The sequence below is a fragment of the Sphaerodactylus townsendi genome, linkage group LG17 (genome assembly GCF_021028975.2).
Source record: "Sphaerodactylus townsendi isolate TG3544 linkage group LG17, MPM_Stown_v2.3, whole genome shotgun sequence".
Classification (NCBI taxonomy): Eukaryota; Metazoa; Chordata; class Lepidosauria; order Squamata; family Sphaerodactylidae; genus Sphaerodactylus; species Sphaerodactylus townsendi.
In genome coordinates this window covers 6747207-6772606 of record NC_059441.1, presented here as the reverse complement: position 1 = coordinate 6772606, position 25400 = coordinate 6747207, and the positions used below count along the sequence as shown (strand labels likewise).

Below are 25400 nucleotides of genomic sequence, written 5' to 3'. Positions count from 1 at the left end.
GCGACCGCCTCAGCACCGCCTGCGGCCACGCCCCCTCCACCTCCCCCGCGCGGGCCCGCCCCTTCCTGCCCGCGGCCTCCTGGGGCTGGTAGTGGGCCGGGCCATCGCCCTGCCGCGGCGCCGGCGGAGGCGCACTACGCTTCCCAGGGTGCACCGGGAGGGCCGGGGGACGCGCAGGCGCTCTGCCGCGGAGCTGTTTGTGGTTTCTGCGGAGGACGGACGGAAGGAAGGAAAACAGGGGCGCCAGCGGGCAGCAGCGGCCCCTCCGCCCGGCCAGACCCTGACGCCGCCGCCGCCGCCGCCGCGCAGGTGGGGGGGGGCGAAGGGGGCGGGGCTCCGGGCGGCCTCCTGCGGGTGGGAGGGAGGCGCCGCCGCCGCCGCCGCCGCCTGTGCACGGGGCCTGCGTCACGGGGGCATCACAGAGGACGGCGAGGGAGGGGGGGAGGGGGGGAGGGAGGGGGCCTGGCTCTGCCGGGCCGGCGCCGCTCCTTCCCCGGCGAACGACGCGCGCCCGGCCCGGTGCTGCCCCCCCCCCCCATTCCTCCCTCTGGCCGCCGCCGCGCGTGGGGTGGGACTCGCGCCGGGCCTCCCTCCCTCCCTCCCTCGGCCTTCGTGCCCGGCCGGTCAATGAGGCGCAGCGACTTTGCGGAGAGCCCGTGAGGTAGATCGCGCCGCCGCCGCCGCCGCCGCCCGGCCTTCTCCCGTGGGGGGTGGGCGTGGGGTGGGGTGTCCCCGTGGGCAGGATCCCGCCAGGCCTCCCCTTGGCTGCCCGGGGGCGCCTCTTGCAGAGGTCGCACTGCCTGCCTCGGCACCGCCCGGGGAACACCTCCCCCCCCCCCTCCGCTTCGGCCCCGGCGGCAGCTGGGCAGGCGCGAGACCCGGGCGGGCAGGGGGCGTCCTGCTCCGGGGGGCCAAACGGCGCTGACGGTCCCTGCTGTGGCTGGCTTTGCTTGCAGCTTCTGGCACCATGTCGGAGAACTCCAGCGACAGCGACTCCTCCTCCTGCGGCTGGACAGTCATCCACCACGAGGTAGGCAGGCCTTCATTCCCTCGGCTGCTGTGGCGACTTCCTGAAAGGGACAGCAGCGGAGCAGGGACACACGCAGAGGTGCCACAGGCAACCTCCCTCTGCAGGGGGCACTGTGACCTTTCAGCAGGGGTTATTAGTTGCCAGGCTCTTTGCTGGGCACAAGCTGGAGTAACTGGGCTGGAGGCCCCTCTGGCTTCAATGCAGTGCCGCCCCCTTCCCCCCCCAGGGCTCTGATGTGGAGGGTCTGGCTTCTGAAAACGAAGGGCCGAGCGGTCCCACGGAGCCGGGCTCAGAAGAACCTGTGACTCTCCTGCCGGAAGAGCAGCAAGGGGAGCCGGCGGCCGTTCAAGGTAAGATCTGGTGCTGCACCCCACGTGGGGCCCTCAGAGGGCTTTGAGGGGGAGCTGTTTCCGAACCTGACAGGGGCAGAGGGAAACCCTGTTGCAGACCCTGAGCCTGCTGCTTGGTGCAGAGCAGGTGGGTCAGCTGATAGGAGCTGCTGGACACTGGTGCCGTCTGCGACCTTTGAACTCTGTGTGGTATAAAACTCTGGAAAAGCTCTCTGGTGCCAGTTTGGAAGCCAGATAACTTGACGGGGCTCAGGACTAGGATTAGAAGATTTCATTCTGCGTAGCTGTTGCTCGTGAGTTCATCACCCCAGAAGCCGTCTCAACAGAAAGCAGAAGGAGGCTGTTGTCCAGGCAGTGATGAGTGAAGAAATCTAGTCCGCAGCCTTTCAGAGCATCTCTCACGAGAGCCTGCGGTTCTTGTACACTGACCATTTGGCAAAGGAGCATTTTGGATTTTAACGTCCTCTGTGATTTTACAAAATATTAGTTACATAATGGCAGGGCCAGAACATTCAGAAGGGAGCCGTGTTTTTCCTGCATTCCAGTCCTCTAGCGTCTTGGGGACCCGAAGGATTTGGGGTGAAAGGTTTTGAACGTTGAACCTCCCTTCTCTCAAAAGCTTGTGCCCGAACCTTGTGGGTCTCTTAATGTGGGCCTCTTGTGGGTCTCTGAACGTGCTACTGGACTGGAATCTAGCTGGATCACAGAGCGAGACTCACTTTGAGATGTTGTGAATGAAAGGGAAGCTGCTAGCTGTGAAACTGGCCGTCTGCTGCTGGGTGGGGAGAATGTCTCCAGGTGCAACTGGAAGCTTTTGAAGTCCCAAGAGCCGTCGTGGCAGGGGCCGTCTCCCCAGAGTCACCTGGGTCAGTTTTTGTGACGTTGCAAAGACAATGGAAATACTGTCTCCGTTCCTCTGCCATAGGTGAGTGTGGGCAGGCTGGTCAATTGTTTGGTTAAATATTGTGGCATAATTGGTCTGCAGATGCCCTCGGTCAGAGATGATGACATCCGGTTGTCTGCAGCTGCAACAATGAGTGGCCGTGACCTTGTGGCCTCCCTTGGGCAGGAGGAGGAAAGTCATTTGCTTGGCAGCAGAGCCTGCTCCTCCTGGCTCCCGGCCAGAATCTGCAGCCTCTAGAAGCGCCTTTCATTCTGTCAGAACAGCTGTGTGTGTGTGCGGAGGTCGGGGGCGGGTCTGTTGTAACTTGGTTTTTAAACATTTTAAGTCTGTAGGCTGTCCCTGGTTTCTTCAAGATAAATGCCAAAGAGAACCAGTTCAGTGAACTGGTCACACCTAATGGGACATTAATTAACTTTGCTAAAACTTCCAACTGTTGCATTTTTCAATTTGAGCTGTTCTTTCACCATCATGTTTCACTATTTGGTTTTCATACTTGGCGTAAATCTCAAGTCTGGTGCTGACTGAAGTACAGTTCTTTTGTTCGTTTGTGCTTTAAAAGTATTTGACATTCCGGGGCAGATCAGTTGACTTAGTCAGACAGCCCCAGCCCCGTTGGTCTCTTTGTTTTTTTATTGCTGAATAATGTTAGAAAATGTGCCCTTGTTTGTACAGTTGATATGTGGGTCTCTGGGTGTCTCCCACGCAGGTTTTTTTTACTGTGCCTGTATTCAATTTTTGTCTTTGTAGCTGAATTTGGCCAAAATAATAATGCCTCATCAGCAGTAGATCCAAGTGGCTCCTCCTCCTTGGAGATTCCTCCGCCCGCTGCAGGGGTGAGTCATGTCAATGCTCAGAACCCCCCAAGACCCTCTTTACTGACATTTTCATCGAAAGATGAAAGTGAGATGTTTCTTTTTGCCCTTTCTGTATCATAGCAGTCCTTTTTCTTTGCTGGCTAGGGTGAGAGAGAGAAGTTGCCGGAGGAAGGCTCTTGTATGGGGGCGGTTAGTGATGATTCTGATATTGTCACCCTCGAGACGCCTAAGATTGAAGAAATCGGAAGCCCGGGAGACGTCTCCCTTGGAGAGGAGGAAGAGGAGGAGGAGGAGGAGATCCCCATCTCAGGAGATTTCCACATGGGCTGTTCTTCTAGCAGCCAGTACACGTTTTGCCAGCCAGAAGCAGGTGAGGGCAGACCTTGTGCGTCTCTGCAGATCTGGATTGGTCGGCTGAGAAGCAGCGCTTCGTGCTCTGCAGGGACCCGGGGCAGCGGCTTTGCGGCAGGGCCTCTGTGGCCTCCCTCCCTGGAGGGAAAGGGGCCAGGAGTGTCAGGGCAGCCTCAGCTTTGCTCAGGGTCCTGGGCACAGCGTGGGGGGAAGCTCTGCCTTAAGTGGGGTAGTGGCTGGCAGACAGATGGATGGATGGATGGATGTAAGAAGGGATTCTTGTGCCAAAGGAAATGGCAGCCAGAGAGGGAGAGCGCAGGGCCCCTGTGGGGAAAGCCACAGTGGCCGTGAAAGAGAAAAGGGGCTCTGGTTGAGCTCAATGGGCCTTCCCTCCTTGTGGAAAGGACTCCCAGCCACTGGAGCGAATCCCTGTCACTGTGGGCCACGCTCTGGTCATGCACTGGTCAGGAACAGGGAATATGTCCTGCTCAGCCTGGGCCAGACCCCTCCCCGGCTTTGCTTTTCAGTCTGTGGACTCAGCCGTCGTCCACTGCAGAGTGGCTGTGAGGAGTCTGGCCCTGTAGGGCTTCTGCAGGCCCCTCCCAGGCCTGGGCCTTTGCTCCACCGGTCTCTCCAAAGGCAGAAGAGCTGCTCTGGGAGCTCAGCGAAGTCTTTCCTGGCTGGGACCTCCTCTTCTGGCAGCCTGGCCTCCAAGATGGTCAGAGGCTCCGCTGGCGTCGCTCGCCTGCACCTGTGCGTTCCCCTCCTTGGCAGGGCTTTGTGGACAGGAAAGGGGGGCAGGCAGGCAGGCAGTTGGCCCCTTGCCCCCGGTGCCCTTTCCTGCCCCTGCTCACGGCCGGGGTCTGTGCTTTCTTTCCAGCCTTCCCTCCTCACCCGAGTGGCGAAGAGTCCAGCAGCGATGAAACGAGCAACGGCTCCGGCCCCACCCTGAGACGCCGGCGGGCAAAGAAAAGGCCGGCCTCCGGTTCCGAGTCGGAAGACGCGCCGCCTCTCGAGCAGGACACTGAGCTGGCGCAAGAGCAGCCGCGCAAGCAGCCGTTCGGCCGTGGCCTGAATCAGTGTGTGATCCTTGCTTTGGTCATTGCGGTCAGCATGGGCTTTGGCCATTTTTATGGTGAGTCCTGCAGGGCCTTTGGAAAGACACCGGGACCAGGCTTCTCTAGGCGGCAGGGCCCCTTGGGCACAGCCTGTGCTCAGCGGGTAAGTGCTGCCGCAGAAGCCTGGCTCCTGTGTCCCGGGGAAGCACCAGAGGTGGGCGGGGTGCTAGTCCCGAAGGCCAGGCCAGGCCAGGCCAGTCTGCTCCTGCCTCCTGGGCTGGTGGATCTGGGCTCTGAGCCAAAATGGAAGAGCAAGATCTGGATGGCTGCCAAGGGCCCCCTTCGGCCCGTCTGTGGACCTGAGACTGGAAAGATCCAGGCTCAAACCCACTTAGCTTTGGAGTCCCCATTTTTCTACCTTGCCGGCTGCACTCCTGCAAAAGAAAAGAAGCGGGTAGTTGGTGGGGCCGGCTTTAAAGAAACGTGGCTCTTACAGCTATGCCAGTAATTGAGTCCTTTCACTCGCATCACTTCTCATCCTGGCTAAAGAGCTCTCTGGAGCGACGGGCTGGGTTTGGTGGTCTGCCCCCCCTCCCTCCCTCCCTCTCTCCCCTGATGATGATCACAGTTGTGGTTTGTGTGACACTGGGGCTCCCAATCCCCCTGTTCAGCTGCCTGGCAGATTCCAGGGCAATTCTCCTGCCCCCCACAGTCCACTGAGGGGGGCAGCTCTTTTGGCCTGGCCTACCTGGGCTCCCAGGTGAGATACGTGGTGGGGGTGGGGCAGTGCCTAGCCCCTTTCGTCCACACATCTGACGCGCCACCTTGCCTGCCTCTGCCACGCTGTCCGTGCCTCACCAGCGGCCTCCAGGCTCTCTCTCCCTGGCAGCTGCAGCAGGGCGTCTTGTGTCAGGAACTGACCTGTGTCCCTTGTTCTGTTTTCAGGGCTTCTGGATGGTAAGAGGGCCCGTGTGGCAGTGCAGGCGAGTGTGGCTGTGCCGTGCGGTCTTGGCTGTTGACACGCATCCCCCCCCCCCCCCGGCCTGCCTCCTGGGTGTGGATGAAAGAGTGAAGCAGCAGGGTGGGGGCTGGTGCCAAGCAGCTGGGGGAAGAGCCTCCTGGGTGCTCAGGAACCGCATGGCAGTGCTGGGACTGGCTGCTCTGCATTCCCCCTGCGGCCCTTCCGGCCTGGTGCTGCTGACAGAGACTGCCTGGCAGGGCCCTTCGGTGGCTGGGGAGCCCAGGATGGGCGGGGGCTCCTGAGGCAGCCTGTTTCCCATGCCTTCTTCGGCAAGCCTGGCGGGGCTCCTCCGCAGCGGCTTTGAGCTTGGCAGGGTGGATTTTGTCTCGCTGGTGTCAGGACGCATGAGTGCCAGGAGATCACGCTGTGCACACAACTTCTAGTGAAGCTTTTACTAATCACGCTGGTTCGATGGACACCACTAAAAGACGGTGTGTGTGTGGAAGTTCCCCCAAGAGGCGCCTTGCCTGTGACTGCCACAGGGAGTGGTGGCGGCTCTGAGTTTGCCGTCTTCCATAGAGCATGTTTCACCTCTGTGTGTGTTTGTGAGAGTGAACTGTGTGCAGGCTGGGGTTTGCCCTTCTCTTTTCTCACCCGGTGGCGTGTTCAGAAGCCGAATCATGGCCTTGGCTGGGGTCAGCAGGAAACCCCTTGCTCTGTCGTGGTTGTCCAGGACCAGACCTGGCAGTGGCAGCTGCAAGCCGTCCGGGGTGGAGGCTGCCCCCTGGGAAACAGACCGGCCCGCCTTGCTGATGGGGCTGCCCTCTTTCCCACTCTTCTGATCAGATAAAAGAGAGGATTTCCTCTTTCCAGGTACAATTCAGATCCAGAAGCGCCAACTGATGGTTGAGAAAACGCACGAAGATGAGCTGAATGACGTGAAAGGCCACCTCCTTCAGTGCCAGCAGGGGCTGGGAGGCGAGTGCCAGGTGAGGGCCGCCTTCGCCTTGTTCTGGGGGAGATGCTTTGGGGGCCTCCCCACCATCCTTGGTGCTTGAAGCACAGGAGTTCACGGCTAGGCAGGTCCTCCTCGGGGCCTTGACTTGGGCCCCAGTGTGGCAGGGCAGCTGAATCTGGAGGTGAGCTGGCTTGAAGGAGAAGGTGCCTTGGGAGGTGGGACAGTCAGCTGAGGTGCAAGAGAGGGTCACCCCTTTGGCCTTTATTTTTCCCCCCACACCAAGGAGTCGGAGGCGGCACCCCCCCCTCACAGGCCTTGGGGGCAGCCTCTCAGCCATTGCTCTTCTTCCTCTGTGGGCTGAATGATCCTCTGTTGTGTTTGTTTCTCTCCTAAATCCCCGCTTGCTTCCTTTTTGATCAGTCGCTGAAGGAAGGCCTGGCCACATGCTTGCTTTCCACGGAGAAGGAGAAGGAATCCTTTGAGTCCCAGACGTGGAGCCTTGCTTCTGAAAACCAGCACCTGCGAGCATCTCTGGAGAGGGAGGAAGAGGCCTTGGCTGTGCTGCAAGAGGAGCTGAGGAAGCTGAGGGAACAAATAAGGCGTCTGGAGAACCTGAGAGGTGCCGGCCCCGATGACCCCGTGGCGATGGAGAACCAGAAACTGAAGGCCCACCTCCAAGAGGAGACGCACCGGCGACAGAGCTTCGTGCAGCAGAAGAAGGCCTTGTTCACTGAGGCGCAGATGCTGCGGCGAGAGCTGGACAAGGAGCGCCAGCTGACGGAAGCGCTCCGGGAGGAGCTGGAAAAGCTCAGCTCCCAGCAGGCGTCCCCTGCAGCAGCGGCAGCGGCAGGGCCTCGTGGGGGCCCGCACCGAGAGAGCGAAGACATCGATGCTCTGCGGGGGCGGCTGGAGGAGCTGGAGAAGAAGCTGAGCTTTGAGCAGCAGCGCTCCGACCTCTGGGAAAAGCTGTACGTGGAGGTCAAGGACGACGCGGAGAAACGAGAGCAAGCGGAAAAGCCCGTCAAGACGGACGGGAAAGGAGCCGCCGCCGGCAAAGGCAGGAAGAAGGCCAAAGCGGGCTTCTTTGGGTCGGTGAAGGAGACTTTTGATGCCATGAAGAATTCGACCAAGGAATTTGTAAGGCACCATAAGGAAAAAATCAAGCAGGCCAAAGAAGCGGTCAAGGAGAACTTGAGGAAATTCTCTGATTCGGTCAAGTCCACCTTCAGACACTTCAAGGACTCCACAAAGAATGTGTTTGAGGAGAGGGACAAGAGGAGGCACGAGGGCCAACGGTCCAAGGCCGGCAAGAAAGGGAAAGCGGATCCCCACCAGCCCTACAGGGCTCCCGGCAGCCAGAGAGAGTCCCAAGAGGGGAGGGGGGCCAGGGAGAGCCGAGGCCCCCGAGAGGCCGCCTTCTCCGCCCACAGCCAGAAGCCCCGCCCCATCCTCAAGGGCTGCTCGGGCATTTTTGATTGTGCTCATCAGGAGTTTGCGGGCCTCTTCAACCGAGTTCTGGACCCAATCCGCGCGGATGAATTTAATCAGTTAATGCACAAGTATTTGCAGCAAGAAGTAGAGAACTTCCATCACTGGAGAGAACTGGACGGCTTCCTCAGCCAGTTTTTCCACAACGGGGTCTTCATCCATGACCAGATGCTGTTCACGGATTTTATCAGTGACATCAAGGATTACCTGGAAGACATGGAGGAGTACCAGCGGGGCAGGGAGGGGGTGTTTGAGGATGTGGACACTTTCATCTACGCCTACTACTTCAGGCAGGATCACCCCCCTCAGCAGGGACCCAGGTGAGTATTACAGCTCGGCCACGGCACTGTAACAGTTGGGCGTGGAGGCATCCTCTCTTGGAACGAGGGCCCACTTAGTCAAGCAGGCGGGCTCCCCACAAGCCCTTGAGGGCAGATGGTTGTGGCTTTCCTTTGGCTGCCACTCTTTGGGACGATGTTCTCAAATGTGGGTGTGGGAGGCTAGAGGCCAGGAGATGTACCTTGGCTCTGTTCTCAACTAGGACTAAGGGCAGCCATGTTGTTGAAGGTTTCCCTCTTAAGGGCTACACAAGAACGGTCCAGTAGTATTTGTTTCTGGGACTTGGGCACTGGCCACACTTCACTGTACACGGAGGGAATAGAAGAGCACACGGGGGCCGGCTTGACGGGGCAGCGTGGGTGGTGAGTCCGTCCCATGAGCAGTCCTAACTTTGCTGCTGTTCTTTCCTTCCAGTCAGCCTTGGAAACGGGCTCCTTTCACCCAGCAGGAAAGACCCTCCCCAAAGCACCCGCAGCGCCACAGAAGAGAAAGAGAAGGCAAATGGCACAGACAGGGGCGCACGAACGGCAGGCACGTGGCCAACGTAGAGATCGAGTGGGGCCAGCTGCCCTTGGATCCCAAATACTGACCCTGCGGCCAAATGCGAACGTGGACAGGCACCTGTCTGGAGGGAGGGCTAGCCTCCTCAGTTCTTCCCAGTTTGGCCTCCCCATGACTTTCTCCTCACCAAGGACCAGCCGGGCTTCTCGATCCCTCGCGCTCTCTCTCTGCCTGGTCTTCCTGCCCCTTGGGAAATCCTAATTTGGCTGCATTTCTACAATTGCAATAAATCTGGGTACGCAGTAGTTCGTGTGTGGGGTTGTGTGGAAAACAAGCTTACTTGTGGATGCTAGAATGCAACCTTGATTCAGGCCTGATGCCCAAGTCATTGGGTGGTGTGTGACGTTCATCTCATTATGTTCAGAATCAGCTCGGTCTCGTAATTGTGTCTTTGTTCTTGTGTTGCCGGGGCGGGGGGGTGGGGGAGGGAGGGGGCCAATCTTGACTTGAGGCGTGTGTTCTGGTGCACTTTCTGATCAACCTCCTGACTTGCATTTGAAATTTCCTGCACATTTGCAAACTCTAGAAGGAAAATAAAATAAAAAATGTGGTTGGCGAAGAAACAGTGGGTTTTTTATTTAAAAAAATAATGTTCCCAAACGCTCCGATCCTGCACGGCCCTGCCACCTGCTTGGAACCGCCCTGCAGATCAGGCAAAAGGTCTTGGTCTTTCCTGCTCTCTCAAGCAGGGCTCAGGACGCACCAGCTGGCCACAGGGGCTCTCCAGAGATGCTTCTGGGCCTTTTGTAGACAAAAACAGAGCTTCCGGTCCGGCCTTGAGGGAAGTGGGTGTGGAAGAACGTGGCAGCTTTGGTGTAGCCGTTTACAGCCAGGAAGGAGGAAATGTCCTGGGAGAGGAGACAGAGGGGCACAGAGTCAGCGTGCATCCGGGTGCCAGAGAGGGCAGGGAGCTGGTCGATGCCCGTAGGGGAGAGCATCGCAGCCCTCGGCCAAGTGGCTCAGGGCAGGGGCCTGTGTCCTTGACCACCCTGCTTCGGACAGAGGAAGAGGGGGCTTGTGGGTGTTGGCTCCACCTGCCCAGTCACCTTTCCTGCTTTAGGCCTGTGCACTTCACTGACTGGCTGCTACTGCTGCAAAGCAGCTGCCTGTGCCTGAGACCTTCGGCCATTGGGGGTGGGGGGGCAGGTCTTTTGCAGTTTCTTACCTGTTCCAGTACATTGAAGAAGATCACATGGGTGGGCAGCAGGGAAGTATTGGAGAACTCCCTCGTGAGCCACTTCGGTGGGTCCACGTAAAACAGATCTGCTTCATCCAGGTAATCCGCCTTCCCTGTCAAATCTGGCGGACACTCCAGAAACCTCAGTGGGAGCGGGCAGTGCAGGTGGCTGCGGGAGCAGAGGACTGTCTCTTTCATGTCTCCCTTGAAAGGCAGCGCAGCTCTGCCCCACAGAGGGAGAGGAAAGACAGAGCCCCCTCCCCCCAGTGCTTGGGCTTCATTACAAATGGGGCCTGCAGCTCAGTCGAAGGATCTGTAGAGGCCCTTCTTGTTTTTCCTGCATCTCTGTCCCACGTATCCCATGATCCTCATCTCCACAGATGCCCCCTCCTCCCTAGGTCACCCCTCCGGTTGTCGCTTGGATTGAAGCCCCAGGACGCCTACCTGTAGTGAGGTGTGGAATGGCAGGGCATCAGCACCAAGATGGAGGCTGGGGCAGGGCTGGGGGCCGTATGGCACAGCCCCCGCAGGTAGCCCATGACGTCCAGGGTGCCACGCTGATGCACCAGCCCAGTGTAGAGCGCAGGCAGTAGGTTGGCAAGGACCAGGAAGGCACACGCCGCCCGCCTCCACCTTCCCAGCTGCTGCAGAGAATATCCTGCACGGAGAGGCAGCCAGTCAGGGCCGCAGGTACGGTCTGCCCTTCGACCCCCTCCCTGCCAAGATGCCTCTTGGGAGCATCCTGCCTTTCTTGGAAGGAGCAGCTCAGAGGACTCCACCCTTCTCCTTCACCTGGAACCACTGTGGGTGCCGGGGGGTGAGGGGGTGGGCGGGCTTGAATATGGAGCAGACAGTGGCCCAGGGCCCATTTGAGCCTTCAGCTGGTTCTTTGCCTGTTTGACCCCCTTCACCAAACGCACAGATGCCGGCGGGAGAGTCACGCCCCAGGTCCTTACCGCAAAACACCATGCAGAATGGCAGCACAGGATAGATAAACCGGAATTCTTTGTGGCTCAGTGTGCTGGAACAAGAGAGGAAACCGGGTGCTGGGAGAAGAGCGGGGAGCCTCACACAATGCAACCAGTTGGCAACACCAGAGCCATTCCCCCCCTTTCTGCCGCTGACAAGGGCTGCCACGCCTTCTCCGTGCCCTGGGAATCCTGCAGGGGCTTAAGGGAGCTGTGCTGCTGGCAGAGGCCACTCAAGGGATCCTGAGGGACCAGCAGGCAAAGAGAGGGCCCTGTGCTTTTTCTAACGATTTGGAACCAACTCCACTTTTGTACCTTTTCTGCTACCGCTTTTGGATCCTGAACAGCTGGGAGGGGGGGGGGGGGCAGGGGTTGCCCTCCCAGCCTACCTGGAAGTAGGCTGAGCCCTTCGGGGGAGGGCGGTCTATAAACCTAATAAATAAATAAATAAATAAAATAAAGAATGCCCATTACCTGGCATTGCTGGGGTGTGCTAAAGTCTAAAAAGCAACAAGCTGCAGGGCAAAGCAGGAAGCATGTACCTGTAAATGGCCACTGTCCACAGGATCACCGCCAGGAAGATGCGATGCTTTGGTGGGGCTCGGAGGCAGCCGTGGATGAAGAAGGGCAGGTGGGGGCCCAGGACGACGGGCAAGCCCTGGGACAGGTACCAGTGCCACGGGTGGGAGCCATAGAAAGCGGCCAGGTTGTGCAGGACGTTCAGCTTCAGGAAATTCAGCTGCACCAGAACCCACTGCAAGGGGGGGGGGGGGACGCCCATCAGGCTAGGCAGCAGGCTGTCAAGGCAGACGGTGACACCCCAGTGGGAACCCCCTGCAAAAGATGGGGTTTCGTTCCTCCGCCCCAAGTGGCACTCACCTGGCCGAAGAACAACCGGTCCATTGTGAGAGACATCCCTAAAGTGATCAGCCTGGGAAGAGAGAATAGCAGCCCGTGGCTCCCGGTTGCCCTACTCCGCGGACAGACTCTTGGCGCTGCTCCCATTCGTCCCCCACGCAGCCCAGGCCACCCCTCCATGGCTACCGAGGGCTCTCTTACCCCACGGGGAGGTAGGTGCCCAGGAGCAGCTGCTGCTTCCGGGGCTCTCTCCAGAACTGATAGAGCAGCAACGGAGTCCAGGGGATGAGAGCAGTTGGGCGGACGAGGCAGGCCAGAGCGACCAGCGCCAGGCACTTCGTCCTGGGAGGAGGAAAGGGGATGAGGACGTTTCCTTGGAAGCAAGGCTGGCTGCAGCCAGACACCAGGGCACACAGCACACGACTCCAAGCTTCACAGGCTGCTAAGCAAGCATTTGAAAGAAACAGCCCTTCTACAGAAGCATGCGTGGGCGGGCGGGCAGTCAGGGGTTAGCAGTGGCCTCGCCCTCTGTGTGCCACCTCCCCCTTCCTGGGCTGGATTCTGGCCTCAAGCTGGCAAACGTGGCCAAAGCGCCTCCTCCCATCCACACCCACACTTGAGAGGCTCAGGGAAGCCGCTATCCCCCGCGGTCGGGAAGAAGGATGGGCATTTTGGTACCCAGGCAGCCGGGCTGTGAGGAAAACGCAGGACGCAGGCAAGTGCCGTTCCTCAGACTCCCACTTCTCACCTGCTCCCCAGCTCCGTTCCTTCCACCAGGTAGTAGGAGAGGGCACAGGTGCTGAGAACACTTTCCATGGTGTTGGTAAGCGTCCTGGTACAGCAGAACCACGTGAACCAAGAGCACAGCTGGCAGAAGGCCTGCAAACCAGAGCAGCTATGGGAGGGGACAACACGGGTCCAGCGGGGCCTGTGGCCAGGAGGGCTGCCCCCTCCTCACCCCCTCCCTTCCTGTGGCAGAAGAAGGCGCAGCCTGCAGAGGGCCAAAAGGCCATCTGGCCGCCACTCACCACCCACTTGGCTGCTTCGCCGTTATCCAGGCGTTTCACGAAGGAGTACAGCCTCACATCTGCCAGAGCGGACAGAAGAGCCTGGGAGATCCTCGGGAGCCAGATCTGCATGCAAAGGGGACACACACACCATGCAGCCCGGTCACACCTGCTCTTCCACCCCACATTTCCTGTTCCTGCCCAAGTCCTTCTGGCCACATTCCTAAGGGAATGAATAAGACGGCTGTTTACAAAGGGGGCCGTTGGGAAACCCAGCAGGAGCTCTTCCATGGAAGCAGTTGGTGGCGGTGGCTGTGAGGGGGCAGGCGCAGGGTCAGGAGGAAGTAGGTCTGCCTGGCCCAAGTGACCCTCGCCCCAGGCCCCCCCCCCCATAAGAGCTCTCACAGGCTCAAGTCCCATGATCTCCAGGTCCTCCTGAATGCAGGGCCTTCTCTGCAAGCACCGCTGAGGACAGAAATCCAGCACAGCCACACCCCAAACGCCTGGCGTAGGAGGTTAAGAGCTCGTGTATCTAATCTGGAGGAACCGGGTTTGATTCCCAGCTCTGCCGCCTGAGCTGTGGAGGCTTATCTGGGGAATTCAGATTAGCCTGTGCACTCCCACACACGCCAGCTGGGTGACCTTGGGCTAGTCACAGCTTCTTGGAGCTCTCTCAGCCCCACCTACCTCACAGGGTGTTTGTTGTGAGGGGGGAAGGGCAAGGAGATTGTAAGCCCCTTTGAGTCTTCTGCAGGAGAGACAGGGGGGATATAAATCCAAACTCTTCTCTTCTTCTTCTTCCTTGACCCAAGAAGCTGTGTGAGAAGAGCGGCCACTTGGCCCTGGCCAGAGCTGCCATCCGTATCTGACAGGCAGCGACGAATCTGCAGCCACCGGCCTCTCCCAGGACAATGCAGGTTGTCCCAGTCGGGGGCTTGTCCAAGGGAAGTCAAGTGGAGGCTGCAGACCCAAGACTGCCACAGTCAGGCTGGGAAAGAGAAGCACAGGCCTTCGTGCGGGGGCCACCGGGGAAGCCCCACAGCCCACTGGCGGCTTGAAGGGCAAGTGGCAAGTTTGGTCAGCCGGGTCCTTTGGCCGTAGCCAGAAAACACGCTGAACGGCAGCACCGAGCTGGAAGCGTCTGGACTCACCAGCCATTGAACGTTATCCTGGGACAAAAGATGCAGCACTTTGTAAATGCTGGCAAAGAAGAGCGGGAAGAGCGAACCCCGCAGGCCTTCCGTCCACTCCCAGGTCAAATAGCCATAACTGGCACCATTAAGGAGGTTGTACAGCACAGAAGCATCTCCTGACGCTGCCCTGACTTCCATTCACACAATACTTCGCACCCACCACGCTCCGGGAAGCCAGGCCCCATCGCCCCTCTTCTGGGAGAGGCCCCGACTGTGCGCTGAGCTCTCCAGGGTCAGGCCCCTGTGCCGAGCTCTGCCTGGGAAGAAGGAACGCCCCGCAACCCCTCCGTCTCATCCTCTGACCAACACGGAAAGGATATTTGAAGACCAGGCGATGGGCGACCTCGAGCGCCTGCCAGTACTCGTCCGGGACGAAGCTGGTCTGCACCAAAAGGCAGTTGAGCAGCCTCAGGGCGACGGCGCAGGAGCCCAGGCGGAACGTCTCCCCCTGCAGGGCTGCAAGAAGGCCAAAGAGCTCAGCCTCACCCCTGCGCCCAGTCGCTGCTTCTGGCGTCTGCCCCGCATCACTGCCAGGCCAGGCGGCCGACAGCGAACCCTCGGCAGCACAGAACTCTCACCTGAAGGGCGCCAAGGGGGGCAGCAGCTGCAGGACCTGCCAAACCCACAGCAGAGGAGGGGGGCTTCTGCGGCTCCTCTGCAAGCCGGACTGTGGATGGGGGGGGGTGTCCTTTGTCCCCTCCTCCACTAATCCCGGGAGGAAGGGAAGGGCAGCAACTGAGGCCAGGCAGCCAGAGCCTTCAAGGGCTGGCCCACCCAGGGCACGTCGCGGTAGTCCAGCGTGGGCAGTCTCTCCCCACTGCCCCCATCCCTCGCTCAAGGAAGGGGAACAGCCTGGGCAGAAGGCCAGCGGGCGACACGCTGCAGCTGCAGAACGGGGGCTCCATATGGCTGCGGGACTCCCTCCACGGCAGCAGCCCCCTCCTGCAACAGACTCTGCAACCCTGCGAGGTAGGCCATTATTCTGTATCCCTCACTGTATGTGCGTGCGTGTGTATGAAGGGGGAGGGAAGTCAGGGAGGGCGGCCGGCCTTGGGCTCTCCTGCAGCTGCGTTACTGGAGACGGGCATCGGGGCATCTGCCACCGGGCAGGCAGAGGTAGAGTGCCACTGCATAGGGAGGCTTCCTTCCTGCCTCCCGGTTTGAGACTCGCGACCCATTCAGGACGCCGGGGCAGGCAGACCGCTCCACCGGTTCCCCCCAGTTGCCTTCCGCCACCCGACAGCCACCCACCCGAGCCAAGCCCCGCGGCCACAACGGGGGCGGGCCTGTAGAGCTCCGACTTCCGCTTCCGCAGGCGCACGGGGGGCCCCGAGTCGCCCTCGTCGCCGCTCGGCCCGGTCTCCATGGCAACGCCTGTCGCTGTCCTTCGGGGTCTCTCCGCTTCGCGCGCCTCCCGCTTCCGGGAAAGGCGGGGCGCACGGGCCCCTTCCGGTTAAGGGAGGGCCAAAATCGTCCGGGGGCTCTCCCATGCGCGGGGGCGCGCCCAGGCCCGAAACGCGTTTTGACTCCACCGGGGACCCGTCGACCGTAGTACCAGGAAGTCCCACCCCTCGCTTTCGAAAGGGGCGGGTCTCCCAGCCGCGCGACGCATGCGCAGTGACTGACCGGGCACGCAGGTGGCGTTCCCACCGGTGCGGCCGCCGCCTGCGGGAGATGCTGCGGGGCGCGAACCTGGCGCAGGCGCTGTTGGCGGCGGCCGTGGGGGTGGGCAGCGGCCTCTACATCTACAAGCCCCTCCTGGAGCCCCCCGCGAAGCCGTGCCCGGAGGCGGCCCAGCAGCCCCCCCCCGGGGCCCCCGACGGACAGGCCCAGCCCCCCGCCAAGGTCTAGGCGGCGGCGGCGGCGGAGCCTGTCGCGCTGCACCTGCTGGACTCCTGCCTGCATGTCTCGGCCGCCTGGCGGTGGGGCTGCCCGCCTGCAGCGGAGCGGGGCTGGCCGTCCTCTTCCCAGGCGCTCAACGGGAATGGGGTCTCCCGGCCCTCGCCTGCCGTCCGGGGTCGCACCGCCTCTGCCGCAGGTACGCCGCCCGCTGCACCCCCGGCCCGGGCCCCCAAGGCTTCCGCCGCAAAACGGAGGGGCTGCGCGCGGCAGGCTGCCTGGTTCTCCCGGGGGGGCGGCGACGGGGCAGGGCAGTCAGTGCGGCGCCCCTCCTTCCTGGGGACCCGACCTCACAGCAGCCCTCCTGCGGAGAGCGGGGGGGGGGTCTTCACGTTCCCCAGGTGGGCACCTGTTAGGGGCGGCAGCAGCAGCAGCAGGAGGCGGCTCCCCCGAGGGCTCCTCCGCGGGCACAAGGCACGTGCTTCCCTTGCAAGGCGCTGCAAAGTAAGGCAGACACAGCCCCCCCCCCCTTTCCAAGCCTGGCCCGGAACTTGGGGGCTCCCCTGAGCAGGACCGCGACGCCCCCCCTCCCTCACGGGCTGGCAGGAAGCAGCGCCGCCCCGGAGCCCCCTCTCCCCCCCCCCCGCCGCCGCGGTCACTTGAGCGGCCCCATGACGAGCAGCTGAGGGCGCTGGGCCGGGCGGGCGGGCGGGGAGCCTCGTGGGCCGCCTCCTCCCTCCGCCCGCCGGGTGCCAGGAGAGCCGCGCCGCGCCGCGCCCTCTCCCGACCCCCACCCCCGCCAGGTAGGCCAGGCTCGCCGGAGGGGGGGGGAGGGGGCGGCACCCTGAACCTCCCGCTTTCGCCTCGCTGCCCCGCCAAACAGGACCCGCCCCCACAGGGATGGGGGCGCGGGACGGACGGGGGGGCGCCTGCAATTGAACACACACGCCCCCCCTCCGTCTCGCAGAAGCACCCCGAACCAGCACCTTTCAGGAGGTGGCCGCTGCGGCGGAAGGGTGGGCGACCTGGCCACATCCCCCACCCGCCCAGGTGGCTGCCCACCCGCCTCAACCAGGGCTCAGCCAGGAGGAGGGCTGCTGGGCTGCCCCCCCCCCCCCGCTCCCTCCAGGAGAGGGTTGTGCCACAGTTGGCTGCAGAAGAGGACCCAGCCCCGTGCCCAGGAGAGTGGCAGGAGCGCCCAGGCGCCTGAGAGTCAGGGGAGGGAACGCCCAGTGCCCCCCCACTCCTCCCCCAGAGCAAGTGCTGCGGGCGACCAGTCTTCCTGGCATGACCTGCCTCCCCCCCTTCCTTTGCAGCTGGAGTAGCAGCCGCTTGGGGGTCCCTGCTGAGGATATGGGGCGGGAGAGAGAGTGGTCCACTTCCCCTGGAAGGGTCTTCTCTCTTGCTCCAAAGGACTCAGGTGGAAGCCAAGGGGGGTCCTCCTGGCCCCTCCCTGAGACTCTCATGCTTTGACCAGCAGATGAACAAGTGGGGGGGGGGAGCCTAGTCTGCCCTTCCCCTGTCAGCTCTAGGAGGGGCAAAGCCCACCTATGCTGCCACAGTTCAGCTGGGTGCCAGTGCTGGCTGTTCTCTCCCCCCCATATGCCCTAGAGGGGCCGGGCAAGAGATGTGGCTCCGGCCAGGAGACCCCCAGTGGGCTGCTGCTGCCGCCGCCACTCCCTGCAGACACCCAGAGGCGCGCCTCTCCTGGGCAAACAGTGGCTGCCGGTGGCCACGTAAGCCTCCTCCCTCCCTCCCTCCCAGCTGTGTGCGAAGCAGGTGGGGCTCCTGCAGGGGCTGCTCTGGCTGGCGGGGGAGACGGCGCCTCTCCCAGAGGAGCCCGGAGGCGACAGGACGAGAGACGACGGGCCACGGTTGAGGGCTCGCGGGGCTGCAGCGGAGGAGTGCCGCGTGGCAGGCGCAGGTGTGTCGAAGAGGCTTCCCCATCTGGCGGACTTAGAAGGTGGGGGCAAGAAGAGGGGGGAGGAGGAGGCGGAGCCAAGCCGGCTCCTGGGATCCGGCCTCACTTGTTACACCAGCGGCTTGGAGGATCTGCTCGCTCCCTCCCAGTCCTGGGCATGAGAATCTCCACAGTGGATGCTGAAGTTTAAAGAGTACCTTAGAGAGCGCATCCAAAATCCGCCTGCTTTGCTCCTGGGACCAGCCAGCCTGTGCTTCAAACTGGCAGGCGGCCCAGCCTAGCCATGAAACCCTGGACCCCAGCATGGGCTGAGGCAGCCCCTCACCCACGGGAAACTGGGTGGTGTGAGGAGGAGGAGGAGATTCCTGGGCCAGCCAAGCGCGTGAAGGGCCAGAGGCTGCGTCTCCTGGGGCTGGAGAGGAGGCTACAGGGGGTGGAAGATGCGCTGGGCAAGGCCACGGACCACTCTCAGGGGCTGGGTGTGTGCCACTCACTGCCCCGGGACTTGATCAGTGGGAGTGCCACGGCACCCACGGCTGGGTGGGCTGGGAAGGAGGAGGGAGTGAAAGAGGGAGGAGCAAGTGCTGGTTACCAGAGCTACACGATGATGAGCCCAGTGTGGCGTGAGAGGCTTCCATGGTACCTGTTGTGCTGCTGGAGGCAGGACGGTGGGGGTGGGGTGGGGTGATAAGGCTGCCGCCCTGGCAGAAGAGGCCTGGAGCCCGTAGCACACCCTGAGCCCTTTTATTGGGTGCCTGTCGGTGGTTGCTGGAAGGCGACTTGAAGCCCTTGCGCACATTGGCTGCGCCATGTGCCGGCCTGGGCTTTACTCATCAGTTGGTTCACGTTCATGAACGTTATAGGCCCCAGCATCCCGAAAGGTCGATAGCGGCTCACAAGTATGGCTGTTCTCCAGGACAGCCAATCAAAACAACATAAAACTTAACCCATTAAAACTTGAGCAGCAGTTCCTCAGCAAATATAGATTAAAACAACAGAAGTTGATTAACAAAAGTTGTTTAAAACAGGCGCCCGGTCGAAAGGCCCAAAAGAAAGGGAGGGAGGGAGTAGGAAGGGCCCGTGATGGAATCGGGGAATCAGGCCCAACCAAGAGGACAAAAGATGGAGAACAGGCAGCCTCAGTTTCAGTTTTGATGCCCCACTACGAGCCACTGGCCACTGCAGGGGAGCTAATGTGCCCTGCGGTGAGCTGCCGTTGCCCACGGGGAGTGGGCCTGCCTGGCTGCCACTGTGAGGATGCCCCCTTGCCAGTCTTTGCAGCCACTCTTTTGGAGGCCCTTGCTGGGGGGCATGGCTGAGTGACAGAGCAAGCAAAGGGTCCCAGGAGGTGGGTGGTGGGTGGGAAGGACTCTTCTCTGCTCTCCTCTGGCAGGCCGGGCAGGAGAGGGGCGGGGCTTCTGTGGCCAGCTACGTACCTCTGCCTGCTTCTACCCAAGTGCCTGGGTTGGGCTTCTTTTTGACAGATACCCAGAGAGCCGCAGTAGGCAGTGCTGTGCCTAAGAGCCCTGTGGAGTTTCTGCCTGGGCTTTCACGGAAAGGCCGCAAGGCGTTTTGACTGGGGCCTCACGAGCCAAAGGGTGGAGAGGCCTGCTTCAATATTTGTCCAGGGAGGAGGTGGACCGGAGCTCAGGCACGGCCGGCAGTCTCGCCAGCCCTGGTTGGGGTGCTGGGCAAGGCCTTCGACCCAAGCCTCCGCCACCTGCAGATAAGCCCCGGTTGGTTTGCCCTCACGGCACAGGGTCCAGCAAGCCTTTCTTGCTCGTGCGCCTCACCCACACAGCCTGATGCCCTCTCTCACATGCACGGTTGCACGAGTGAGGGTCAGGGAAGGATCACAACATTGTTGCAGCTCCACAGCCAAGTCTGCCACTGCAGCGAAAGGAGCCCGTGGGTGACCTTCCTGGGTGGGTCTTCAACCGCTCTGCGTGGGGGGAGTGCTGTGTGACTGGAGGCAGGCCAGATGCCGTGGGCCACAGTTGGCTCACAGCCGAGCGAAGCACGTGGGGGGAGCTGTGCCCCCCAGCGATGGCCATTCCCTCTTTCTCTCGCCTCCCACCTGCAGGGCTGCCCACACTCTCACGATGTCTGATGGGGACTATGACTACCTGATCAAGTTCTTAGCCCTGGGAGATTCCGGGGTGGGGAAGACCAGCATCCTCTACCAATACACCGACGGCAAATTCAACTCTAAGTTCATAACGACGGTGGGGATTGACTTCCGAGAAAAGAGGGTGGTAAGTCCAAGCCCCTTTCTGCGGCACGGAGCACGGTTGCTTCAGAGCACTGAGATGGCCAGAAACCCTTGCCAGCCCCCCAGGCCTCCTCTGCGTCTCTGTACTCTTGCTTGCATCCTTCTCTGGAGCTGCTTCCTCTCCCACACCCAGGCTGCAGCCTTGCCTGCCGTTCTTCCCAAGGAAGTCCCAGTGATGGAGGGGGCGGGCGGCAAAAGGAGTGATGATGATGAAACCTTTAATGGCATATATATAAATTGTACAATAGAAATTGGCTGGTAAAAAAGTTTTAAAAACAAGCATAATGAGAGCTGGAATATTAGGCCACTGAATTGGGATTGAGTCTATTAAGCATTTGGGAACATTCAGTGATGACAACACACAAGAATCTAGCATCCAACAGCAATGGAAACCACCGCCTGCAGTTCTCCCCAAATGACAGGTCATCCCCAGCCTACTGTGACTGGTTCCCTTGGAAAGAAAAGAGCCCCCGAGCCCCCCTACCCCTTTCCAAAACGTGACCCTCCCACGCAGCGGCTGAGGCAGCAGTGCCAGGAGAGGGCATCTTAAGCAGAAGAGCTGGACGTGGCAGATAAAAACAGGTGTGCCTGCACTTCGGCCGCAGCTCAATAGAAGCCCCCCTCCCGCCAAAGCCCCCCAAACACCCTCTGAAGGCACAGAGCCCGGGCTCTTCTGCAGCCTGTCTGGGAAATTCTGCTGGGCTTCTCAACCAATGGGCTCCTCCGCCCCCCCCTCCTTCACAACATCATAAGAAAGAGCCAGCTGGATCAGACCAGAGTCCATCTAGTCCAGCTCTCTGCTACTCGCAGGGGCCCACCAGGTGCCTTTGGGAGCTCACAGGCAGGAGGTGAAAGCAAGGGCCTTAAGAACATAAGAAGGAGCCTGCTGGATCAGACCAGAGTCCATCTAGTCCAGCTCTCTGCTACTCGCAGGGGCCCACCAGGTGCCTTTGGGAGCTCACAGGCAGGTGGTGAAAGCAATGGCCTTAAGAACATAAGAAGGAGCCTGCTAGATCAGACCAGAGTCCATCTAGTCCAGCTCTCTGCTACTCGCAGTGGCCCACCAGGTGCCTTTGGGAGCTCACAGGCAGGAGGTGAAAGCAAGGGCCTTAAGAACATAAGAAGGAGCCTGCTAGATCAGACCAGAGTCCATCTAGTCCAGCTCTCTGCTACTCGCAGGGGCCCACCAGGTGCCTTTGGGAGCTCACAGGCAGGTGTGTTGCCTGTCTTAAGAACATAAGAAGCGAGCCTGATCAGACCAGAGTCCATCTAGGGGTCCAGCTCTCTTGCTACTGCAGTGGCCTACCAGGTGCCTTTGGGAGCTCACAGGGTGGTGAGCAATGGCCTTAAGAACATAAGAAGGGAGCCTCAAGCGATCAGACCTAGAGTCCACCTAGTCCCAGCCTCGCCACTGCAGAGGGGGCCCACTGTGTGCCTCTTTGGAGCTCACAGGCAGGAGGTGAACGCAATGGCCTTCTGTGGCTGTTGCCTCCCGAGCACCTGGACTGTTAAGGCATTTGCAATCTGAGATCAAGGAGGATCAAGATTGGGAGCCAGGATCTACTTCTCCTCCATCAATCTGTCCAAGCCCTTTTTAAAGCTATCCAGGTGAGTGGCCATCACCACCTCCTGTGGCAGCATATTCCAAACACCAATCACACGTTGCGTGAAGAAGTGTTTCCTTTTATTAGTCCTAATTCTTCCCCCCAGCATTTTCAATGGATGTCCCCTGGTTCTAGTATTGTGAGAAAGAGAGAAGAATGTCTCTCTGTCAACATTTTCTACCCCGTGCATAATTTTATAGACTTCAATCAATTTTATAGACTTCAGTCTTTTTCACGCTAGATGTACCGACCCAACGGGCCAGACGGCCTCAGCAGCAGAGGACAGAGGATTCATCTCCAGCTGTGGGACACCGCAGGGCAAGAAAGGTAGGGGGCGTTGCTTGAACATCTGGCCAGAGCCCAGCGTGGGGGGCTGGGAGGCAGAGATGGATTTTGAAGGGACTTCTCCCGCACTGGCATGGAACGGGCTCCCTCCGTCAGCATTCCTGCCTGCAAGGCTTGCAGGAGAGCCCTTCTGCAGGAGAATGGCTGCCGTGTGGCTCCACTCTGCCTCTGGAAACGAGCAGGTGGCGCCTGACTCTGACCAGCCATGCAGGGTGTTGTGTGCCGTCCTGGCCTCCACATGCTCAGTACGCGTCTGGTCAGTGTCCATCCTGAGTGGACTCTGCTTCAAAGGGGACGTGCTGTGCCCCTCTGGGGGCAAGGGAAGGGGGCCATGTGCCAGCAAAGGAAACGAGGCGAGCAGGGTGCCAGGTGACACCTTTGTTGTCATGTGCAGCCCCTCCATGTTTCATTTCAGTAGCTTCATCAGGGGGAATCGGGAGATCTTTGATGTATCTGATCCCCCTGATGAGGCTTCTACAGCACAACACAGAAGGTGACATTGAAGGCTGTCCCCAGAGATCAGCCCCACCCCCACCCCCCCAGCACTTGCGAGGGCCAAGGGGAGGGATTCTTTACCTTCCGTAGCTGCTCCTTCTGATTGCTTTGGACTTGACAGGAAATAGCACGCTGATTGTGATGAAAGATACTTTACTCTCAAAACCTAGAAATCCTGGTGGTCTTTAAGGTGTTACGCTCAGATCTAGCAGTTCCGCAGCAGAGCAGCACAGTTGCCCCCGAAAGACGGATTCTGGCTCTTGTAGCGAAGGAGCTGGACAGATTATCCTCCTGTGTTGTGGCTGAGAGCCATGGTGCCCATGGGGGACTCTGGGCTGTCTTTCCAGACTGAGAAAGAAGAAGAGTTTGGATTTATATCCCCCCTTTCTCTCCTGCAGGAGACTCAAAGGGACTGACAATCTCCTTGCCATTCCCCACCTCACAACCCTGTGAGGTGGGTGGGGCTGAGAGAGCTCCAAAGAACTGTGACTAGCCCAAGGTCACCCACTGGTGTGTGTGGGAGTGCACAGGCTAATCTGAATTCCCCAGACAAGCCTCCACAGCTCAGGCGGCAGAGCGGGGAATCAAACCCGGTTCCTCCAGATTAGATACACGAGCTCTTAACCTCCTGCGCCACTGCTGCTCCTGCTGGGTGCTGCTAACGCCACTGGCGCTTGTCCCTTGGCAGGTATCGGAGTTTGACGACGGCCTTCTTCCGGGATGCGATGGGGTTCCTCCTCCTGTTTGACCTGACCAACGAGCAGAGCTTTCTGAATGTCCGGAACTGGATGAGTAGGTCGCTTTCTCTCCCACTGCTGGGGGGCAGGCCAGGAGCCCTTTGCTGCCTATAGCAAAGAAGAGTGGGTGCAGGAACATGGAGGCAGACAAACCCCTTCCCCCCACACACTCTTTGAGGGTCTGCCGGCCTGACCTTGGCTCTTCTCTTTGTGCCCCGCCAGGCCAGCTGCAGATGCACGCCTACTGTGACAACCCAGACGTGGTCCTGTGTGGGAATAAAAACGACCTGGAAGAGCAGAGGGCGGTTCAAGAGGAGGACGCGAAGGAGCTGGCGGAGAAATATGGGCAAGTATCCGCTCCTGCCCTGGGCGCACAGTGGAGGATCTGGGCAGGACAAGGGGTGCCCTGTGCCCTTCAGAGTTCAGCAGGCAGGACCCAGCGACTCACCTTCTGCCGCTCAGCCTCCCTTCAGTTGCTCTGCCGTGCCTGCGGGGAGGAAACCCTCCCAAGACAAAAGAAAAATGCCCTCCCCCCATGAGCTGGAATACACCGTGCGTGTGTGTGTCCCCGTGTGTGTGGGGCGGGGTGCTGGGACTGGCAGCAGCCTCCCCCCTTCTGTGAGCTGCAAGCTGACCATGAGCCGGCTGGCCGGGCATAAGCAGGGGCCTTCGAGATCCCCGAGATGTGCTTGGGCATGAAACAGGGGCTGGACAGGGAAGCCGCTGGTCCCACATCTGTGCTGGGACCTTCCCAAGGGGCAAGGAGGGGTGAGCGCTGTGCCCCACCCGCCTCCTCTCTGTTCCTGCCGCCATCTGACTCACTTTGTCCTTTGCAGGATACCGTACTTTGAAACGAGCGCAGCCAACGGGGCCAACGTGAGCAAGGCCATCGAGACGCTGCTGGACCTCATCATGAAGCGCATGGAACGGTGTGTGGACAAATCCTGGATCCCGGAAGGGGTGGTGCAGTCCAATGGCCACAGCTCAACAGAGCGGCTCGCTGAGGAGGGGGAGAAAAGCAAATGCAGCTGCTGAGGCCCTAGGCAGAACGCAGCCGTTAAATATGCTCTCAGGGGTGACGTTTCAGGGGATCTGTTTCGGGCCCCTCCTGCCTTGCATAAGCGTAGAAACGTCGGGAGGTTCCTTTCTCCGGAGCCCACCTGGTGCTTTGCAAATGAGCTGGGGACTGATTTGAGTTCTGGGCTCTCCTGCCTTGAGTTCTTTGCTCCATAATGGAATTCAGATTCTCTCGCGACAGCAATAAAACTAATTCTTAGAAAATGTGTGAATCACTTACTCTTAATTGCTAGACAGAGTCTGTTCAGGGACCCCGAGGGCACATTTCAGCGGGCTGCTAGCAGCCGCCCATGTTGGACACCACACCCGAATGAAGACGGGCAGCGTGCAGGCTGGGAGGAGTGCAGAGGGGTCATGCACGGTCTCGCTTGTGTTTTGACAGGAACCTCGGGCCAGTTCGTGCTTTGCGCTAAGAGTCTTTGTCCCAAGCACACACTGGTCCGGAGAATCTCCGTCACAACGGGACCGAAACTGTTAGCACGGGCTTTGGTGAGGTCTTGCTTTATTTCAATGAACCCTTCTCAGTTTACACTTCTGGATGTTGTCCATGTGTCGTTTGTTCCCAGACAAACAAAGAGGTATTTGTGACGATGGGGCAGAACATTTGCTTGAGTGTTGTCAGCAGCCCAGAGCTCTTTCCTGAGTCTCCGCTGCAAAGCCGTGCGGGGCCTGTCCTTCCCAAGGGGGATCCCCTGCGTGGGCAGTCCAGGGCCACCCCCTCCACCCCCCTCCCTTTCAGCAGCAGGCAGGCGAGTCTTCACGCAGAAACGTTTTCCACACTGCCCAATGCTCTTGGGGTGGCCACCCTTCTCCCCCCCCCCCCTTAGCACACACCCACACTGTGGCACCTTTGACTGGCCTCACATTGTGCCACTGACCGCCAGAGCCAGCAGCCTTCTGGGCAGGGAGGTCCAGCAGCCTGGCCAGCCAGCCAGCCAGCCCCACTGCACCCCCCCGGACACACTGCTCCGTGCAGCCCCTGAACCGCCAGCGGAGGAGTGGGGCCCCGAATGTTGCCTGGTGGGAGGCAAAGTCTGGAGAAGCAAATCCAATTCTGCCGGCAGGGGAAAGGGGCGACCCAACTGCTGTAGG

The 25400-nt window shown here is 60.3% G+C and overlaps 3 protein-coding genes across 11 annotated transcripts; 2 read left to right on the top strand and 1 right to left on the bottom strand.

The window, feature by feature from the left end:
- Window positions 1-173: 173 nt before the first annotated feature.
- CCPG1 (cell cycle progression 1) lies at window positions 174-9378 on the top strand. 3 transcript variants are annotated; one of them, XM_048481866.1, is made up of 10 exons: window positions 174-299; window positions 953-1030; window positions 1257-1380; window positions 3032-3117; window positions 3244-3469; window positions 4331-4585; window positions 5454-5465; window positions 6343-6458; window positions 6848-8235; window positions 8669-9378. In XM_048481866.1, the coding sequence occupies exons 2-10, from the start codon at window positions 968-970 to the stop codon at window positions 8841-8843; spliced, it is 2445 nt and encodes an 814-aa protein (XP_048337823.1). In that variant the 5' UTR covers window positions 174-299; window positions 953-967; the 3' UTR covers window positions 8844-9378. The 3 variants fall into 3 exon arrangements, with proteins under 3 accessions (XP_048337823.1, XP_048337821.1, XP_048337822.1); XM_048481864.1 differs by having other exon boundaries at window positions 199-309; window positions 957-1030; window positions 3026-3117; XM_048481865.1 differs by lacking the exon at window positions 174-299 and adding an exon at window positions 539-661 and having other exon boundaries at window positions 957-1030; window positions 3026-3117.
- Window positions 9367-15583, bottom strand: PIGB (phosphatidylinositol glycan anchor biosynthesis class B). 2 transcript variants are annotated; one of them, XM_048481868.1, is made up of 12 exons: window positions 15270-15583; window positions 14339-14474; window positions 13977-14090; window positions 12847-12951; window positions 12567-12697; window positions 12020-12160; window positions 11840-11891; window positions 11503-11714; window positions 10949-11013; window positions 10437-10650; window positions 9981-10161; window positions 9367-9663 (listed from the first exon to the last, which is right to left on the bottom strand). In XM_048481868.1, the coding sequence occupies exons 1-12, from the start codon at window positions 15506-15508 to the stop codon at window positions 9508-9510; spliced, it is 1746 nt and encodes a 581-aa protein (XP_048337825.1). In that variant the 5' UTR covers window positions 15509-15583; the 3' UTR covers window positions 9367-9507. The 2 variants fall into 2 exon arrangements, with proteins under 2 accessions (XP_048337825.1, XP_048337826.1); XM_048481869.1 differs by having other exon boundaries at window positions 13977-14094; window positions 15270-15526.
- Window positions 15584-15793: 210 nt separating this feature from the next.
- On the top strand, window positions 15794-24842 carry RAB27A (RAB27A, member RAS oncogene family). 6 transcript variants are annotated; one of them, XM_048481874.1, is made up of 8 exons: window positions 15794-15930; window positions 15965-16056; window positions 19862-20033; window positions 21896-21981; window positions 23183-23286; window positions 23454-23577; window positions 24068-24160; window positions 24691-24842. In XM_048481874.1, the coding sequence occupies exons 1-8, from the start codon at window positions 15922-15924 to the stop codon at window positions 24719-24721; spliced, it is 711 nt and encodes a 236-aa protein (XP_048337831.1). In that variant the 5' UTR covers window positions 15794-15921; the 3' UTR covers window positions 24722-24842. The 6 variants fall into 6 exon arrangements, with proteins under 6 accessions (XP_048337831.1, XP_048337830.1, XP_048337834.1 ...); XM_048481873.1 differs by lacking the exon at window positions 24691-24842 and having other exon boundaries at window positions 15798-15930; window positions 24068-24512; XM_048481879.1 differs by lacking the exon at window positions 24691-24842 and adding an exon at window positions 17622-17820 and having other exon boundaries at window positions 15915-16056; window positions 24068-24512.
- Window positions 24843-25400: the final 558 nt, after the last annotated feature.

Excerpts from the sequence above, each read along its gene's own strand:
- CCPG1 (XM_048481864.1), top strand. The coding sequence starts at position 968 with ATGTCGGAGAACTCCAGCGACAGCGACTCCTCCTCCTGCGGCTGGACA. Across the intron at positions 3,118-3,243 it reads TTCCTCCGCCCGCTGCAGGG|GGTGAGAGAGAGAAGTTGCC; the intron begins GTGAGTCATGTC and ends TTTGCTGGCTAG. Across the intron at positions 8,236-8,668 it reads CCCCCTCAGCAGGGACCCAG|TCAGCCTTGGAAACGGGCTC; the intron begins GTGAGTATTACA and ends CTTTCCTTCCAG.
- RAB27A (XM_048481873.1), top strand. Across the intron at positions 21,982-23,182 it reads GACACCGCAGGGCAAGAAAG|GTATCGGAGTTTGACGACGG; the intron begins GTAGGGGGCGTT and ends GTCCCTTGGCAG. Across the intron at positions 23,578-24,067 it reads GAGCTGGCGGAGAAATATGG|GATACCGTACTTTGAAACGA; the intron begins GCAAGTATCCGC and ends TGTCCTTTGCAG.
- PIGB (XM_048481868.1), bottom strand. The coding sequence starts at position 15,508 with ATGGGAGAGCCCCCGGACGATTTTGGCCCTCCCTTAACCGGAAGGGGC. Across the intron at positions 14,091-14,338 it reads GCCCATCGCCTGGTCTTCAA|GGCTATTTGACCTGGGAGTG; the intron begins ATATCCTTTCCG and ends GGTGCCAGTTAT. Across the intron at positions 9,664-9,980 it reads TCTTCAATGTACTGGAACAG|GACATTTCCTCCTTCCTGGC; the intron begins GTAAGAAACTGC and ends CTCCTCTCCCAG.